Raw genomic sequence first — 20212 nt, forward strand, 5'->3', positions numbered from 1 at the left:
CCTGGCGAGTCTATAACTAATCACACAGTCACACTTCCTTAGCAGTTATTTATCAATTAATCATCAGTCTTCAAACAAAAGCAGATGGAACAATAGAGAAACGACAGATTCATCATATTTTATGGAACTTTTGGATGTATATGCCTGGAGATTCCTTAAAAGAAATATTAAAAACATTCAAATATTTTAATGTTGGACCTAATTTTACTGTAAGAACTAACAAGCAAGGAGCTGCATACCAAAGACACCTAAACATACATTCACAATCACATAATTAAGAGCATGTTTAGTGTAGAAATTATAGCTTGTGCAATTGATTCTAAAGTCAAAATCAAGTTTGGAAAGAACTTTTGCCAGTAGCTTCTGGATGCCATAGTTTATTATGAGAAAAGACAAGTAAATACAAGGATGCCTATAAGAACTTATGGTGCAGAATCCCAGATAATGAGGTTTAGGGCTAGACATTATTTTGAGGAGGAAAAAGTATATAAATACCTTCCTCATCAGAAAATTAAGTACCCCATCTTATTAATCTATCCATTGATATAGCCCCAAGCTTTGGCTTCCTGATGCTACAAGCTCCTCTCTGTATACCATGATGGGTGGTAGAATATATAGATACGTATTATATATCCACATGCATGCTATGGATGACGACCCAATCTTAGCTCCAAATCAAGGCCATCTTCTGCGTTGTCTCGAACAGAAAAAGGGTTACCATACAAGCTCAAATTTCTCTGCCTCCAATCTTGTTGGTTTTCTATATTGGAAGCTCTAGTTGCAGGAAAATAAACTTGATGGTAGTTATTGGCATAGTAATTGTTACCTCCCTGAGGGTGGTTTGAAACTTCTGAATAGAACCCTAGCTCTGCATAGTTGCTGTCATCAACTTTGTTAGGAAAAGAGGGTTTGGACTTGTTGACTTTGTCCTTCCTGTGTATGTTCATGTGTCCACCTAAAGCCTGTGCCGTTGTGAATCCCCTCTTGCAAAAGATACACTCGTAAGATCTTCCAGCTCCTGCTGTGTCATCATTCTCCTCTGATTTTTCACTGAAGCTCTTGGAGTACTCTTCTTGGTAGCTTACTAAGTTCATGGTGATAAAAGAAGTGGTGATGGAGTTAAGTGGAGACTTCAGAGCGAAGGGTATTATAGAAAGGAGAGGGTGGAGGGGGGTTTGAGGAAGAGACAAATTGAGGACATAGACATTACCTAACGAGGGTGCAAGTGAATTGTGAAAAAGTCTTGGGAGTTTGCTTAGTTTATGTATTCTACAAGCCGGCTATGTGGATCCTTCTCTAGCAGACATGTATCTGTATATTTTATTTAGCTTAATTATTCTTTATTATGATTGATTTAATCTTTGTCTCCCATTCTATTTGGGCTCTTGTGCTTTTCATCTGGATACAGGTTCAAATATTCCTAACAAGGACTAAAGTGGGATTACATTGTTTTTGGGTGTATATGGTGAGGAATCATCATTAAAGTGGCCCTCCATAAAGTTTACAAGGGCTCCTGCAAGAGGGATAAGTTAGGCCGTAAGGTTTGAACAAGTACACTTTAAGGTGAAAATAGGTCAGACCGCTCATAAGATCTCACTATATGAGAAATGATTTTGTTGGCACAAAAAATTAGAATGAGCCCTAATACCGGCGCTAATTCATGACGGTTAGCGTCGACTCCCCGAAGCTAAGCATTAAAATTCAAATATGTTCCCAGCCTTCCGTCACGCCTTGTAGCCCCCAACCACCAACCTCTTGCTTCACTGAATATATATATTTATAGATAGATAGAGATTAAATGAAGTTCTCAGAGCCTATGCTTTCGCGATGATACATGGCAATGGGGCCTATGCTTTCGTGGTTGTCCCTGCTTTGCTCGACGAAGCGCGAATTTGGTTGAAGGGAGACCACGACCAGGGACGGATCCAAAAATTTAATGTTGTGAGGGTATATACATATAAATTCGTAAAAAAAATTAATATATAATATTAGAAGTGAAGGCATTTTCTTACCAAAGGAGACACAAATGAGAGCATTTTTTACCAAAGAGACCATAAAAAATCACATACTTTTACTACTCAAGTGAGGACATTTAGCAATGTAGAACACAAGCGAGAGCTTTTTTTTTTACCAAATAAGCCATAAAAAATCACATACTTTTTCTAATGATTTTTTTTAAAATCAAGTGAGGGCACATGCCCTCATAGTCTTATACATAAATTCGTCGATGACCACGACAAGGGGGTTTGGGCCTGTTGCGGTGGTATAGGGTGGCGAAGTACTGTTGGCTGAAGGGGAAGGCGATGTGGTCATGGTGGGGGTATGACGACTTGGTGGTTAATGGAGTTGTTGAGGTTAGTTCTGGTTGAAGGTTCTTTAATGGCAATGAGGGCTAGGTTAAAGGCAGTGTAGATGGTGGAGTTGGGAGGTTGGTTCTTGTTTGGGCAGCGAAATTGGAGCTCTGTGGTGGTTTGGCTTGGCTCTGTTGTCGTTATGGGATAGCTTTGTACAGGTTCTTCTCTCAAAACTTAGTTCTTTTTTTATTTTGGATTCTGCATTATTTTGTGTCCTTATTAATGTACTTAAATTTCTTATGGTGTAGGAATCACTCCATATGTTAATTAGTACTAATATTATCTGTCGAAATTGTGGAATTAGACATACTGACGAATTAGTTTCTTTGATAATTTCTTGAGGTGCTTGATTTGATGGCTCTTGGAAATACTTGACAATGCCTTTGATATCAGGCTGCAATGTATTTTGGGTTGTGATAAGTACCAAATTTACTTAAATTTTCATACTAGATACTTGTCACAATCAAGTGAATTATCATTCAAATTGTCTCTAATTTGTATGAGTTTGTAAATAATTAGGTTTTAGTAGTATTATGCCTTAAATGTAGTTTAAAACATAACTAATCTTTGCTTTTTGTTGTAGGAAAGAAGATCCAAAGAAAATGTCTGATTGATAAGTGTCAAGTGTACGAGAACTCTCATCCCAAAATTAGTATTGATTTGTCCTAAACATATGAATTATTATTCAAATTATCCCTCATTTGTATGAGTTTGCAAATAATTAGGCTTTAGTATTATTATGCCTTAAAAATTAGTTTAAATCATAGCTAATCTTTGCATTTTGATGTAGGTTTGAAGATTCAAAGAAATGTAAGATTTAGTGAGGAAATGAAGGTTTTTGAGGTTTCGAGGTTTCGCCCCCTGTTTAGCATAGAAGGATTTTTGCTTGCTAGACAAAAGGCGTTGAACGGTCTTTAGGAGGCGTTGTGCGACCAAGGGTAGTGCAACAAACCCTCTCCTGTAGGAAATAGGGCGATGAACGCCCGGATCGGCCCAAGTTGAAGCATGCTCAATAATCATCAACTCATATACCCTCAATTGACTAGTAGTGACTCTAACTCATCATCAAAATTAGCATCGCGAAAATTCGTGTAAGCAAGACTAACACTAACATGCAAAATTATTGTCAACTTATACGAGTGACACTAATGTTAAATCATTAGTGAAAGTCAGTATGTGCAAATAATAGTGTCACTCAAGCCAACGTTACGGTAGCGTCAGCTAAAATATTAATTTTAAGTTATTTAATATGAGTTATGACGCTGACATTAATTTGAATGTAAGTCGACTTTTAACACCCAAATATGTTTTTCTTATCGTGTTTATATGTATCCTAACCTACATCCACTACCAATTCTTTCTTGCCGACAATGGCATTAGTAACAGCCAAAATTTGTCATGTGTGTGAAGATAATTGAGCAATTTTGACGTTTGAAGAACAATATATAACTGATAACCTATTCTTTTGGTGACCATACTCACTTTCTTATTTGAGTATTTTCACTTTTCCACTTCTTACTTTCTACATACATGCCTCAGGCCTCATCAAGGGAAAAGTTCAAACCGGTAACTTAAACATGTCAATATCTGTTCAGAACTGATATCTGTTTGTACCGAAACTAGATGTGATGATTCTATTTCGCCTCTAAATTAAAGGGACCAATTGACGTTTGGTCAAAAAGAATAATGCATCAGAGCTCTTTCCCAAGGTATATATGACACAGACCATGACTCTGCTAGCTAGCTACCTCATTGAATTTGAAGTGACACTCATGTGTCATCAGTGACACTCCACTTACTTTGATCTCCATGGACCTATGATGACACAGATTCAACTAGTACAGAAAATCCATGCTTGTATATATTGCTAGGAAATATGCAGGAACCTTCATATAAGAAGAAAACATGCCATTTAATTTGTAGTTTGTTCTTTGTTATTGTCCTTAACTAACTTTAACAGCATATCATATCATCACAATCAACATCATACCTACACCTGTAATTGATTAGTTGGTAGCAGTTCCGCTTCATTACAAATGATATGGCGGAGTTGTTCTGTGATTCCAACAATTATATAATCTACTACACTAGTGTTATCTTTTGTGATGTGTAAATATCACGATCTCCTATTTTATGAAAAATGTGTGTTTGACCTTTTGCTGTCTGGTTTATACGGAGTGCTCTCCAATTGAATTTCTTTTAATCATAACATGATTGAGCTCAAGAGGGAATTTGAATGCTTATACTAGTTATGTTCTCCACTCATTAATGCTGCAAAACAGGGGTTTTTCTCTCTTAATTTACACTTTTCTTTGCTAATGATTTTGGGCTCTGTGATAGAAACTTAACACAACTCTTTTCTGAATAATGTTTCATTCACATTGTGATTCTACTCACATCAAAAGTGGAATATAAGGAGAAGGAATAGAAATAAATCAAATAAGTGTTAGAATAAGTAACTCAAATATTTGTTTGCATATTACTTTTAAAAAAAAAAGCAATATGCAAACAAATAACAAAAAAAAGTGAGCAGAAATAAGATGATGGGAAAGGTAATGAGATATTGATGGGGAGTAGTGGGGTGAGAGATCTAGAAGAAGATATGGAGTCAATGGGGTATGTAGAGGAAGGAGAGACTTCAAAGTGTGATGAATCATGAGAGAAAGAATGACGATTACCCCCAAATTACTACCGACCTGTACACGTCGTGAAGATTGGAACATTCACAACCTTATTGCTTCAGTTGCGTTTCCATGACCACTCAACCTTACCAAGAATGTTACTTAATCTGACTCATGATTTACCACACCCTTCCCGAAGTCAATGGCTCTCTGCTCAGGTATAGGCGCGACACTCGAAGATCTCATATAGTATGCAAACTCACCCTTATCTGACTGATTAGACGGTGTCTCAGAAAATCCGATAGCTCTCCTTCATCGCTATACTTTGTGCTTATCATGACAACGTACCCAACCTCATACTCCCCAACCTCGAAACCCTTGAATCCCACCCGTAGGAAGATTTCACAAGGCATATGGTACACACGTTATCATCTCCTCACCCACATTCTAACTTGAGAGTCAGAGTATTTTTACAAGCCCCATTAGAGCATCAAGACGGCGAAAAAGCACACAACTTAGCTCGGAGTAGTTTTCTTAACGGCGAAAGTAGCATCGTATCTCAATTACTCTTTATCTCTCTCAACACTCTTTTAAGTGATTTGATCATTCTCGTCTGACCAAGTAAATGTTTTTATGGTCTCATATAAACTTATAAATGAGGGTAATTTATATTGAAAAATATAAAAAAATTATTGCTTCTAACTAATGTTATTTTTTTTTTTTGAAAGGATGTTAAATACTTTTTTGATTCTAGAGAAATATGACAATAAGGGACTGAGAAAATATTTATTTTTTGTCAAGAAGGCTTCTTTCACTATATTTAAGTTGCCTCACTCCAATTATTTACGTCCATGAGCCCACTAATGTATAGGCCCAGGAATAAAACCATAAAGCTGACCCAGATAATCCTAGTGAATGGATTTGCATGTAACTTTCTCCACATAGCATTCACATATCTGACGGAGAACCTCTTCCAATTGGGAAATTTTATATATAAACTCTTTTATGTCAATGCAGACCGAACCTTATACTTGTTTGTTTTTAAAAACAATTTTAATGTTAAGTTTTAAAAATTAAAATCTCAAAACATCTTTAAAATATAGCGCATTTTGTGGTTAGTCATTTACACTAAACATAAGCACCTGCGATAAAGAGATTAATCACTACTATAGACGGTAGATACCTTGAGCTCACAATTTTTATTTTCCCTTTAGATTTGGGAAGAGGTTAGTTGGGCATGTGGTGCTTGATGGCAAAGGTAGTTTGGGGGTGATGGAAAGCAAATAAATAAGGGATGAATGAAAGAACGGAAGAGGAAAGTGACGTGCGCCGACTAGCTCACTTTAGCCCATTCCTTCTTCTTTCACTAAAACTGCACTTTTAGCAGCTTGTGTTATGCACCCAGATGTCCATTTATCTTTCCCACCTTCATCATTCCTCATTCATACTTATATGACATCATTGCACTTCATCAAACCCATATATCAGTCTCATATTTTTCAAACTTCCACCCTCACCATTATAAATGTGACATGAACTTACTTAGTATTTTTAATTACTAGTACTGCAATATTCTTGGGTACTGATTTCCACAGAACCAATCAAAAGAGAGAGAAAAGAGGAAAGGAGCATTTCTGGTTTTGGATTGTACTGCCAAAATCTGTGCGTTCATTTTTAGGGAAAGGTCATCATGGTATGTAAGCCAGACATCACATAGGGAACATGCAACATATCTTATGTTGGGAAACACAAGGCCCCTATCACATATATATGACACCAAAACAAAACAACTACTTTCAATGAAAGAAAATTATGAAGTGTTTGGTTCAACCACTGAGAGTAATAATCACTTATATGGAGAAACTGTAAATATGGTATATGTTTTGGTTAGGGATGACAATTTTGCCCAAACCCATGGGTATCCGTCCGAACCCGATCCGATTTAACGGGCAAAATCCGAGTTGACTGGATTTGGGTTTGGGTTTGGGTTTTGCCCGTTACTGTACCCATTTATGGGTTTGGGTTTGGTAATAGTTAAATCCGTGCCCATACCCGCCCAAACCCGAACCCAAAAATACCCGAAACATAAAATTACAAGAAAACCCTCATACATATATATATTTATAAACTTTGTTCTTAATGTTTGATGATTATTTGTACTTTTGTATGTTTGAGAAAGTAAACTCTAAACTATTGTTGTCTCACTTTTGTGATAGATGAAGATGGTGAATAATATTTGTTTTTTCTCTCTTTCAATGAAAGTAGGTTCTGGATCGGGTTGCTACTTTACGTAACTAATGAGTTTGGGTTTGGGTTTCGGATTTTACCCGAAACCCAATGGATTTGGGCATGAATTTCATTTTATCGCCCATGAGGGTTTGTGTTTGGGTTTGGGTTTGGATTCTAGGATTTGGGTTTGGGTTTGTTAATTGTAAAACCCGTGCCCGATCCTACTCGTTGCCATCCCTAGTTTTGGTTAAGCTTTTTCTACTATGATCTAAGAAAAACATAGTTCATAAGTTAAAAGAGTTTCTCTGTAAATTAATTTTGAGGAGTGTTAGCAACACTTTCTTTCTAATATTCTCTTTGATGTATCTGTTAAAATCCATGCACCTTCACTAAATGAGAAGTGAAACTCACACAATAGAATGTCAAAGAGAATTGCTACCATTTCTCATTAGTTTTAGGCTTGTATCACATGACGGCTATATTACAAATAATGTGTACTATATAAATGTCAGTTGTATAAACATGGTTCATGTACCGAACCAAATTTTAACAGGGTCCACCATAAAACTGTCTATTTGAATTAACTTATTATTCTCATAATCAATTCTAACATTTACAATACTCACCAAAGTTTTACCATAAAATCGATTCTAAAAAGTAATTTGTAAAAATGCTATAAATATAGCTTCTATATATGATTACTACGCTTTAGATTATGTGACCAGAGTCAATCCAAACAGAGTATTAGACAAGAAAAACGGATTGAGTTACTAGTTACTACCTATCGGTCTATAAGAATAGCAAATTCATCATCATCTCTCATCTCTCTCTAGTATTTGGTTTCTCACTTTCTCTGTCCTCTATGGCTCTATGTTATGTTATGTTATGTTTGACAGTTTATCTGAAAAAGACATCAAATTCATAACATGTTGAATGTCCTCCTGAGACTCCTGACATATTTTCTGAGTCATTCTACTCCTGTATTATTATGCTTACGCAATCTCATGTATGTTTTGTTTCAAGTTCTTATTGTTTCGGTCTTTGGAATCAACCCTCACCACATATCAAAACCACGGCGCTTTCAAATTCGTCAATAGCATTAAACCTGCTGCTTATCACATTACATAATCATCTCAATTAATTTCCTATACATCATCCTTTTAAAATGATGTAAAATTATGTAACATATAGTTATGCTTAACCTTATGCAAAATCAATACTATATATATATAACAAGTAAAATGATGTTTTGGTTTATTAGTAAAATTGATTTGATAGAATCAATTCTATTAGCCATAAAAAATCGTTCAGCGTTAAATATAATCACTTCAAAAATGTTACTACTAAATTTTGTAACATTTTTAGAAGAATCACTTTTACATAAAGGTATCTAGACCATTATGAAATATACATTCGGTTGGACATTCACTACAATTTTAAAGACTCGGTCAGTCAAACACATCTTATTGGTCCATTGCAAGACTATTATCGCATGATTTTGCAGCTTCAAGCCAATTGAGAGACTCTGCTATTAATGAAATTCCTCTTCAACTGGCCTAATCTCAACCAAGCACTAGCCTAACACAAAACTCCTTTCATTATGCGTAATCAATAAGACCCCCAATCTCATCTCCCCTTATAAATAAATGTAAATACATGATTCACGCCTCCACCCATGTAATCCATGATTCCTTTCATCAAGCATTCCTTGTAATTAGGGCGAGCTTCGGCTACATAAGAGGTCGCCCATACGTGATAATACATGGGTTACTTGGTCTTGTATTATAGTTTTTTTTGTAAGCATTAGCTAAATATGACTCACAATTACTATACACAATTTTAGTAGAATCAATTCTACTAGCGCTAATATTTGTGTAAGCATTCAAATTCTACTCAACTATAATTACAACTTTTAAACCAAAATGTCATTATTTTATTATGTAAATATGATTGTATATATGTATACAACTAGGATTAAAACACTCTTAATTTTTCTTAAATTAAAACTATGTTTCTATCTCTCTTTTCATTCTAATTAAATAAGTGAGATTCTTTCAATACTTATATAAAGATAGAGATAAACAAAGTGTTTCATTGTTAATTAATTCACTTGAGAGTGTACTACTCCATCTGCCAAACATATATAAATCATATATCCTTTTACTATGATAAAAAGAAGTCTCATGATCACTATTTGATGATGAATGTGTATTTCCAAGAAAGAACATGACAGAAACTGCCCTCCACAAACATAAAGACTAGGGGTGCATATATCCAAGAAAATCCATGGATATTATTATAAAGGATAATATTTATCAGAATGATCACGTGTTCATCTAGAAAATTAATTATACTCATCATATTAAATATCCATATTCAGTCAAACTAGAGTAGAACTGTACTCACTGGCAGTGATCAGTTGATTAAGGTGAAGATTGGAGAGCAAAAAGAAAATTTGACTGCCAATGGTTTCAGACCTACACAACATAATGTAATTTTTTAAAAGAATTTCTTTATAAAGTTTCATCTTTTCTTGTGATTTCAAGGTTGTGTTCTTCAACATTCATCACATAACCATTGCACTGAACTGCATTTTCCAAGTTTCATAACCGATGATCAACCATATCCAATGCCTACCAAACAAAACAACAACTATTTCAACCTTAAAATGCAACCAAATTAGAAGATCTCAGCTCACAGAGAATATAATAAGAGTCTTACAAATGCAGAATATAACATAAAAGAAGCTTAAATGGATAAAGAAATTACAGGTGCAAGAAGTTAAGGAAAACATTGAAGTTGAAGACTTGAAGATCAGTCAGATACTTGTTAGATTAATTGCACTAGAAATGCCCCAAACGCAGCTCCAAATCTAGCTTCTCCTTTGGATGTTCAAGCAATCCTATTCCCAACTCCAAAGTGATGTGTTGCTCAGTACTATCCTCCAAAACCTTGTGCTCATCCTCCAATATTTCACAATCTTGTAATCCCTCAACTCCAAAACCACTTTTTGTTTCCTTAATCATATTGATCTCTCTATTTTGAGGATTCAAAGGAGGAATTTGGAAAGATGAAAGTCTTGGTTTCTTATCTCCACTAGTAGAAGCTGGAGGGAGTGATGAAGAAGACAAGGTCAAACAAGGGCAATATAGTGGAGAACGGTGAGCACAATTCAAGAGAGCATTGGATACATATGATGATGATGTTGATGATGAGGAAGGCAGTGAAAGATTTATATGATGAGTTGGGTTAGCCTTTGTGCAGCTAGGGTTAGGTTTAGGAGTACTACACTGATCATGAGAGACCCATGAAGACATTAAGGATGATCTCAACCTTGCCCTATCCCTCCTATGAACATTCATGTGGCCACCAAGAGCTTGAGCAGATTTGAACTCTCTCTTGCAAAAGCTACAAGAATAGTTCCTTGCAGGCCATGAAGTTCCCCATGTGTGCTCCTCAAACCCAAAGCTTTCCCCTTTGTGTGAGTTTCTTGTTAGATAGTTTCCTTCCATGGTGCTTTTAGTCTTCTTCAGTCAAAGATGTTACCTGCAAAGTAAAGAATGAAAAATAAAAGAAATTAGTTTGACTATGTTTCCATGGGATCATATTAATACATATTTGGATCAACTTCTGTTTCAGCAGAATCAATTCTGAAATACAAAAGCTACTCACAGAAGTTTTTTTTTTTCAGAATCGATTCTGATTATGGATTCACAATGAATTGTAGAAGGGTTTTCAAACATGCACTCAGAAATGTTCATGGATCTCTCTTCAAGAGACACTGACTTACTTTTCAAAGAAGAGTAGACTGATCCATAGATATGTTGTTGAAGCTCACCTTCATTCATATATTATGAGGCATAAAAAGTGAAGATCTCAGAAGCAGGCGTACTTCATCTGCCAGTTTCTGCAGCTTCTGTATTTGGATATTTCTTAGCAAATGTAATGGAGGAGGTGTGTGAAAGTGGTATTTCCCTTTTGTCTTAACCTGGAAATTAAAGCTTTTGCAGAAAATGCTTATTATACTGTTGCACTCATGTGACTTTTACCAGAATTTGACTTGTAAAGTATATATATACTGCTGAGTTGAAATGATCCTACACAGTGTACTCATCACACTATTTTACGCCCACGACTAAACAACAACTTTACTTCTTTGCCATTTAACTGTTAACAATTTTTTAAATCCTGAATCAGTAAAAAGAAAGAAAGAGGTGTAGCACAATCTTTTTTCTTTTTATTACAATTTGCAAGGGCAAGAGTTATTCTACAGTAAGTTCTTTTTTTAGACTCTAATGGCACCTCCACTAATAGAGATAAAAGAAGAAATAGATCGAGAAATGATATGTGATGGTGATGATGTGATAGAAAAATAAGAGAAAAATATGGATAAAAAGTAAGTAAAAATGAGATGAAAGAAAAAAGTGAACGTGCATGAATGAATCAAAATCTGTTATTCTCTAATAAACCTTATGTTAAGTGTGGATTTAACTCTCACTTTTTTCGAGAAAGTAAAAATTTATTGAAGGATAAACTTGAGAACATAACCCTCTCAAGTGAGTACGTATAGTGGAAACACCTCAACCGTAACACTCATTTTAAAACTTTATTTTTAACATTCTCTTATTTATTGGTTAAAATTTATGTGAGTTCACTAAAAATATGTGTCTCACTTCCAATTGAGTGAGACACAAATAAACGTTAACCAATAAATAAAAGAATGTTAAAATGCGTATTGCTAGCACTCATTTCAAATATATTAATGCAAGTTAATTGTGGCATGCTCTCCTTTTTGTTTTGTTGGATTAAATTGCTATTCTAATTCCGATCAGATGAGGTGAACTTCAAACGTCTCATCAAGATCGGATACACTCATAAATTTTGAACTTTTGACGTATAGTAGTTCAAACAATCACTTTTAACCATAACGGCTGAAACTCACTAGTAACAATAGTGAGATGCTCTAATTCAAAGTGAACAAGCAAATGATAAAGGTTAAGAAATTGTGGCTAATGCCTTAAAAACTTGAATTATATCTTAGGTTAATATTCAATTAAGAGATTTTCTTTTACGGTTTTGATGTATTCATATTTCTTTTTCATCAATTTCTACTTACTTTTTTCTGTTTACCTCTCTTCTTTTTCTATATTATCTCATTCAACATATATATCACCACTTCTCTATCTTCTATTGCTACCTCTCATTATATATGTAGAGGTAAATACTCCAATAAACTTGTTTATTTACATAAAGTGCATCCCACAAAATTTAGGGATAGAGATTTACTCTTAAAAACAAGCTTATCATGGAGAGAGCATCAAGCTAGGATGAATTGAAGCATGTAGAGGAATATGTTTTAGCTCAGCGCAAAATGTCCAAAGGGTCTCGAATGTAATGGGGTTTGTCTATTTTGGTCGAGTCTATTGTTACTCGATCTCTTTAATTATGATTTTGAGTAGGGTTATCCTTTCGTGAAGTCTCATCCTGCGTACTCTCAGTTTGGATAATTGTCATTTGGGACCCACACTTTTGATATTTTAATCTCAGTTACTTTGACTTTCTGTTGCATTTAATACTTTTCTTCTCTGTGATATTACATTTTTATCCCTTGAGAAAACCGGACGTTAGCACCAATAATTATTAAATATATTTTTTCAATATTATATAATGTATCAAATAATTTATTAACATAATATGTCAATAGCTTTAGGTCAAATTAAATTTCAAATTGACATGAAAAAAAAGATAAAAAGTAAGAGATGTAATAGTGATATAATTGAAAAAGATCGAGATAAAAAAAATTAAGATTATGGATAAATCATAATTGATAAAAAAAACCTTCAAAAAAGTAAAAATGTCTTGTCGAATACTCCACTACACTATCTTGACAAACAAACAGAAAAGATAGCATAAAATCAATGCCCAGCGTTGACAGACAGACAGACACACACACACACAAACAAAAACCATGAATTCCGATTCCGACTCCGATCCTCTTCCTACGACGGACGACACGGCGGCGATTCTAATCCCCGGCCTCCCAAACGACGTCGCAGCCTCGATCCTCTCTCGTGTTCCCTATTCCCACCACGCTCGCCTCAAATCCACGTGCAAGGCATGGAAAACGGTGCTCTCATCGAACCATTTTCTCCACTCCCTCAAACGCAACCACCTCCTCTGCATCTTCCCGCAAGACCCTTCCACCGCCACCTCCTACCTCTTCGACCCGTCCGAGGTCGCGTGGTGCCCCCTCCCTCCCATGCCCTGCAACCCCAATGTCTACGGCAGATGCAACTTCGCCGCCGTGGCCTTCGGCGCACACATCTACATCCTCGGCGGTTCGCTTTTCGACGCGCGCTCTTTCCCCATTAACCGCCCCTCCGCTTCGTCGTCCACTTTCCGGTTCAATTTCTGTGACTTTTCATGGGAGCACCGTGCGCCTATGCTCTCGCCGCGTGGAAGCTTCGCCTGCGCGGCGCTTCCGTCGACCGGGCATATTCTCGTTGCCGGTGGTGGGTCCCGCCATGTTATTTTCGGTGCTGCCGGGTCGCGTATCCGGTTTGCGGAGCGGTATGATGTGGAGAGGGACTGCTGGGTTGCGGTGGATTCTCTGCCGGACTTTCGGGCGGGGTGTGTTGGGTTTGTGGGTGGGGATGGGAGGGAGTTTTGGGTGGTTGGTGGGTACAGTGCGTCGAGGACGGTTTCCGGGGTGTTTCCAGTGGATGAGTATTGTAGGGATGCTGTGGTGATGGGGTTGGAGGATGGGGCGTGGAGGGAGGTTGGAGATATGTGGGGTGATGGTGAAAGGATTAGGGCTGGGAAGATTGTTGTGGTTGATGATCATGGCTGCCCCGCGGTTTTCATGCTTGAAATGAATGAGATTTTGAGGTACCTTCTCATTTTATGCTTGGTTAATTAATGGTTTGCTAGTGGTTTATGATTGTGCATTGCATTAGCATTGCCTTCATATAATGCACTGATTAACTTGGCCTTCATGTAATGGTTTTTGTTGATATGGTCTGTGATGTTATGACTTATGAATGAAATACTGTGATTATGCATGTGCTTTTGATTATAACATGTTTTGATCAGTTTCCCATTCCTTGTAATCAATCATGAAACCCAAAAGCTACTCATAGAAGTTTTTCCCCTGAATTGATTCTGGTTTATAAATCAATCATAGAATGATTTCCAAACATGCGCTGAGTTATCACTAGGAAGATGTATATGATGTGCATTGGCTGTCCGATTTGTTTTGTTGAATCTTTGTGCCTTGTAAAGATAGGCTGGTTAACATACTAATGCTAATGAGGAACCATTCTCTCTGCTATTTCGGTTTGTAGTTTTGGTAATCCATTGTTGCAAAATTGAAATACACTGTTCTCAAAAGCAAAAGTTTAACATGCACTTTGTTCCGTGCATGGGAGCTCATTCCCTTTTTGTTAAGCTTGATCCGTTATCATGTCATAAATCTTAATCTTAGATTCTTTTCTTTATTAGAAATTCATTTTAGATACTTGTTTGCTGCATATTAGTTAAAATCATATTCTAGGTAGTAGGATCACAACATCTTTTGATTATATGTCGCCAAATTGTGAGGCAGAGCAAAAGAACTTAATTCAGCCCACTCAAGGTTTCGCAGACCACCACTTTAACCTCCCAGTCCAATGAACTCAAACCTAATCTCATTCTCACCCTTCTCCTCTGAAAACCATCTCCCTTCTAGGGGCTTTGAAATCTGTGATGGAGTGGAGCCTTGGCTAGGCTATGGTTCTAATTAGAACCTTCATCTTAGATATGGAGGATGCTTAAGATGAGTGGTGCAGCTTTGACGGGGATGTGAATACTTCGGCTTGGACTTAGTATGCACTATGCAGTTTGTATGCAGTTTTTGAGTTCCCCTGTTTTATGATTTGTACTTTTTTTTTTGTCTAGTACTACAATTGTTCTCTGCTGGGCTTCCTGGTTTTTGTGACTTGCATTAAATGTTTATTTTCCTGCTTGTGGGTGCTGATTGTGAACTGTTATTTTTTTTCCCCATGTCATTTACTTATGCTTGTCAGTTTATCTCTGGTGTATCAGAGTTCACTGTTTTATTATAAAGTTTTTATTCAATCTAAAATTCTAACATCTATTACGCATTTTGAAATAGAATATATTTGAATTTTAGTTGTGATAGTGATTTTATTATTATGAATCTTTTGACTTAGTTGCATTTTCAGTCTCTTCACTATAAGTCCATAACCAATGTGTGATTTTAGTCCCCCTATACATTTTTGCACAAATTTGATCCCTTGGTTTTAGATTGTTACTATTTAAGCCTCTTAATCACTTTCCTTCTACTTAAAACACTCAAGTTCTTATGTTTTGTTTACTTGAAATTTTCACAACAATAATCGGTTAAATCATTTTAAACCTTCTTTTGTTCAAAAATCACCAACTCAAATTTTACACCAAAAAAAAATCCCGAATTCCTCCCTCTTTAAACCCTATCTTCACATCCTACAAAATCCTTCAAATTTTATCAAAATTTCACTAACTGTATAGTTTCTCACCTTTGAAATCATTTCATATTCCAATTACATCGTAAATCCCCTAAATATTTGGATAGAAAATGAGAGATGAGGGTGTAATGTAGAAGAAAACTGATGGCAGGACTTATTTGCTCAATTCTAACTATAAAGGGATTAGATTTGCTCAAAAAGTTGAGGGACTAAAATTGCACGTAATCCAAGTTAAAATGATCAGAAGTGCAATTAAACTGTATTTATGTGTGTTATGATCTCATTGTTGCATTCCTATCTTCCTTGTCCCATTCAATGTAGGACCTTTGTGTTTGTCAACCTTGGTTTCATGTACACAAATCTGAGTGTCATATAAAACGTTTAGTCAGTCCGGTTGAAGTTTAGGTGATTCCAAGGAGCATTCAGTTAAACTCTGATTTTACCCAGTGTCCTGGTGTACAAGTGTTGCACATTTATAGGAGTTGACATACCTCTCCCTTGTGAATACGAGTTTATAGTTGCTTACAGCTGAAAATAACAAATAATGGGAGAACAGATTTAGTTGTTGGAGATTATTGTCCCTAGATAGACATCCTTGTTATTTCAGCAGCCCTGGTCTTCTGTACATACCAGGAGTCCAGGACCTGGATCAGTGGTTGGGCAGCTGTGGGTTTTGTTAGGGTTGTAGTCTTGCAGAGGTCTTGGGTATGAGTCAAGATATTACAGAAGGTTAAAGGTTGGACTACTTACGTCTTGTTACCGCTTAGTATCTAGGTGTCTTGTTTTGCAGCAATAAGTGTTATTTGAGATTCCTGCCTCTTGTTTGTCAATCACATGGTTTATTAGGGTCCATTTGTTTTAAAGTCTGGTAGGATTACTTTTGTGAGAACGAATGTATTTGAGAATATGATATTTTAAAAGTAAGATTTAAAAAATATATGTTTGGATAGAATAAAGTGAAATCATTTGTAGATTAACATGAATGGAGATAATAATGAAAGAAATAAACTATGGGTATTACAATAATTAGACTTCTAAACTGAATTTTGTTGATGGAAAAGTATGAAAGTCTTTTAAGATACCTCTAACTTACTTTAAGTGGCTGGGGCATAAGTTTGGCCACCCAGACTTTAATTTAAACAAACACTTGAGCATTCAGTTTGGTGTAGAAAATATATATGCTTATGTGAATACTGTAGTGTGAATTGTAAAATGTGTAGAATAACATACTTGGATTGGATGTTTGTAAAATTTAAATAGATATGCCTTAGAGTTTTAGAGTGGCTTGGACATGAAGCACATGAAATTCTTAATTATGATGACCAGGTGCTGGTATGTAGAGTAATAGTAGTTTATGACAAATGCCATCTCCACCTCCCTCCTCCATTCTTAATTATATGCACGCATCCTAATTGACCTATGTGCTTTTGAATTGTTTTCCTTCATTACAATCCCCTGTATTATATAAATGGTAAAGATCATGCAATATATACAATTGAGAGGATTCTAATCCATACAATGTGTGTCTGTACGGTATACAATAGCGGCAATGAGGTTTCACCCATGTTTCATGTAAATTACCCAATATTCTCACCACTAGCTCAAACTGTATAAGATTGCCTGAACCTCTTCCAGTCCTCATACATAGTAGAGATCATGCAAGATTCTTGGTGGCTTTGCTTACTTTCTTGTATATTACAATTCCTGAACTTACGAAGTTGCAAATCTCTATTTGGTTTTTTTTTAAATGATGATGAATTGATGATGCCTTGCAGATATGACATGTCTTCAAATCGATGGCTATTCGAATCTCGCGTGCCAAGAAGAGCTCCTCACAGTTCGCCATTTGGTTTTGTTGCAGTCGAGCATGAGCTGTATATATTGACACACTCATACGATGATGATTACTTTAGAACACGAAGGTCCAGAAACTCTAAGAGGACTGGCACCATGATTTTTCAAATCTATAACCCGAAGAAGAAGACATGGAGAACTCTTGTCACAAAATCACCTTTCACATACCCTGTAGATATTAAGAATTCCGTATTGAGCTCAATCTGTCTATGAACTATGGGCCATCACATTTGAATAGTATAGGAATCTCTGCCAAATATCATTAGACCACCAGGTTCCATACAGGTTGCTTATTTGTATATTTCTGTATCTAGTACTTAAGTCATTGAACTGCGTATAGCACATTCTATACTAGCTGATACCATCTGAATTGGCCAATTGATCAGCTATTACTAAGGTGTAGTTAACATTGAAGTACTGAATATTTGCAATGGATAAACTATAAAGTAATGAATGTAAAAATTGTTGCTTGATTTCATTTTATACTGGAGATGTATTAGTACTGAAGGCGGTTGTTTCAATCACACATTCCCAGTCACATCCACTTAACAGGACAACTAAATTCAGATGACACGCTCTATCAAAATTGGACTGGGCCAACCACCTTGAACTTTGTATTTTTCACAAATTAACAGCTTGAATTTTCATTTTATGTTATTTAATCCTTTAATTTCTACTATTGGTATACTCTTCATTGTTAGTAAGAGTTTAACGAAAGTTAAGAAGAGTTTAATGATCAATTACATTGACATGTGAGGTGTAAGAGTGTGTTTGGATTGACTTTTTGATCAGTTAACTTAGGACTGGCAAAAAAAACCGGCCCGGCCCGAAACCAGCTCAACCGAGCCCAAACCGCAGCTAACGGGCGGACCAAAGCGGGTTAACGGGCCATCGGGTGAGGAAATCGGGTTCAAATGGTTTGAACCGATCGAGTTCGGTCCAAGAAATCCTGGTCCAGCAGTGACCGAACCCGACCGGGCCCATATATAGTTTTTTTTAAAGGTTATATGCCCAACCTAGTGGTGAGTGAACCCACACATTATAATACCTGTTTGACCAAACAAAAAAAAGATAATAAAACCTGATGCTCATCCAGAGGAAAGTAGGAAACCCTAATGCTCTCCCTCTCTCTCTCAAAATCAACGACGGCGGCCACACAAGATTCTCACATCCACTCTCACTTCATCCCCTCTCTACTCCCCTCCCCTCAGGCCTCTGCGTTGTCGATCAAGAGCCATGAACGGGAACCTCTCACCGCTGCTCAATGTCGAAGATCTGTTAGAGGGGGGAAGTCGATGAGGAACCTTCATGAATAATCGATGATATTGTCATCATCAGATGACAAATCCATCATTGTCATCGTTTTTGTATGAGGAAGGTCATCTCCGACCTCCGTCCTCACTCCTCCTCTTCTTTGCTTCCTCTGTTTTTTTTTTTGTTCTGAAACCCGCTGTAACCCACCCTGCTAACCCGAGACCCGTTCCACCCGAATCCGAATTGCCCGTTGCTTAAGTTCGGTCGGAAATGGATTGGCAAAAGTGAGGTTTCAAACCCGCCAACTTCCGAGGATTCGGCCCGAATCCGACCGGATCCGACCGGTGCCCAGCCCTAAGTTAACTTCTGTTAAGTGACACTTAACATTGGGCCAACATGTTTTGAAGTTTAAAAGTGTTATTAGCTTATATAAGTTTTGTAAAACTACTTTAGATAAGTTATGGTAATTACATTGACAACTAGAGAGAGAAACTAAACAAAGAGATATGATGTGAGATACAGTAAAGGCTTAATATGTTTTTTTGGTCCCTAAAGTTTTACAATTTGACAAAAGTGGTCCTTCCAGGAATTTGTTAGATTTCTCAATCCCTCACTTATGACCTCCGTTGCAGAACCGGTCTTCCGTCCATCTCCCGTCAGTTTTTAAACGTTAGACGCCTACGTGACTTACTTAAATGAGGTGGCAAGTTGTTTGGAGAGAGAGAAAGGGGCCCAGAGGAAGCACGTGACTTGTTCATCACCTTCAACCTCCTCCAACGGTTTCGCCATATGAGGGAGGGGTTGTTAACTCTATTGATAGCTGGGACGTGCATATCATGTGCTTCCTGTGGGCTCCTTTCTCTTTCCAATCAGTATGCCACCTCACTTAATAAGTAGGCCACATAGGCGTCTAACGTTAAAAAACTGAGGGGAGATAGACGAAAGACTGGTTCTGCAACTAAGGTCGTAAGTGAGGATTGAGAAATGTAATAAATTCATGGAGGAACCACTTTTACCAAATCGTGAAACGTTAGGGATCAAAAAAAGCTATTAAGCATACAATAAATAATATGATGACAAAAGGATGAATTAGCAAGGAATGGATAAATATTAACATGTGGTTGGTTTAAGTGAAATGTACTTAATTTTTTTCTTAGGATAAATAAATATGAACACGTGGTTAGTTTAAGTGAAACATACTTAATTTTGTAAGTTTATTCTGAGTTTGAATCTTATGTGCAGCGACAATTCATAAATTTGAAGTTATAGGGGCAACAAACTCATCCACATATATAGTAAATATAATTTTTTGACAAAAAAAAAGTTAGTTATAAGACAATTGTTTATTTTGAGTTTTTATAACTTGAAAGCATCGATTGAACCAAAGCCTTATCTT

At 36.5% G+C, this 20212-nt stretch overlaps 3 protein-coding genes across 3 annotated transcripts; 1 reads left to right on the plus strand and 2 right to left on the minus strand.

Annotated features, from left to right (window-relative positions):
* Positions 1-348: 348 nt before the first annotated feature.
* LOC130730552 (transcriptional regulator TAC1-like) lies at positions 349-1272 on the minus strand. The gene is made up of 2 exons (XM_057582593.1): positions 827-1272; positions 349-688 (listed from the first exon to the last, which is right to left on the minus strand). Exons 1-2 carry the CDS (start codon positions 1092-1094, stop codon positions 645-647), a joined length of 312 nt encoding a protein of 103 aa, XP_057438576.1. The 5' UTR covers positions 1095-1272; the 3' UTR covers positions 349-644.
* An 8637-nt stretch (positions 1273-9909) lies between these two features.
* On the minus strand, positions 9910-10744 carry LOC130732655 (transcriptional regulator SUPERMAN-like). Its single transcript, XM_057584663.1, has one exon. It carries the CDS (start codon positions 10714-10716, stop codon positions 10048-10050), a length of 669 nt encoding a protein of 222 aa, XP_057440646.1. The 5' UTR covers positions 10717-10744; the 3' UTR covers positions 9910-10047.
* Positions 10745-13107: 2363 nt separating this feature from the next.
* On the plus strand, positions 13108-18045 carry LOC130730553 (F-box/kelch-repeat protein OR23). Its single transcript, XM_057582594.1, has 2 exons — positions 13108-14092; positions 17484-18045. The coding sequence occupies exons 1-2, from the start codon at positions 13173-13175 to the stop codon at positions 17773-17775; spliced, it is 1212 nt and encodes a 403-aa protein (XP_057438577.1). The 5' UTR covers positions 13108-13172; the 3' UTR covers positions 17776-18045.
* The last annotated feature ends 2167 nt before the right edge of the window (positions 18046-20212 follow it).

The sequence above is a fragment of the Lotus japonicus genome, chromosome 1 (assembly GCF_012489685.1).
Source record: "Lotus japonicus ecotype B-129 chromosome 1, LjGifu_v1.2".
Lineage (NCBI taxonomy): Eukaryota > Viridiplantae > Streptophyta > Magnoliopsida > Fabales > Fabaceae > Lotus > Lotus japonicus.

What these genes read in the sequence shown, in the direction of transcription:
- LOC130730552 (XM_057582593.1), bottom strand. Translation starts at nt 1,094, where the DNA reads ATGAACTTAGTAAGCTACCAAGAAGAGTACTCCAAGAGCTTCAGTGAA. An exon ending in TTCAAACCACCCTCAGGGAG is followed by an intron (nt 689 to 826) that starts GTAACAATTACT and finishes GAGACAACGCAG; the next exon opens with AAGATGGCCTTGATTTGGAG.
- LOC130732655 (XM_057584663.1), bottom strand. Translation starts at nt 10,716, where the DNA reads ATGGAAGGAAACTATCTAACAAGAAACTCACACAAAGGGGAAAGCTTT.
- LOC130730553 (XM_057582594.1), top strand. Translation starts at nt 13,173, where the DNA reads ATGAATTCCGATTCCGACTCCGATCCTCTTCCTACGACGGACGACACG. An exon ending in GAAATGAATGAGATTTTGAG is followed by an intron (nt 14,093 to 17,483) that starts GTACCTTCTCAT and finishes GATGCCTTGCAG; the next exon opens with ATATGACATGTCTTCAAATC.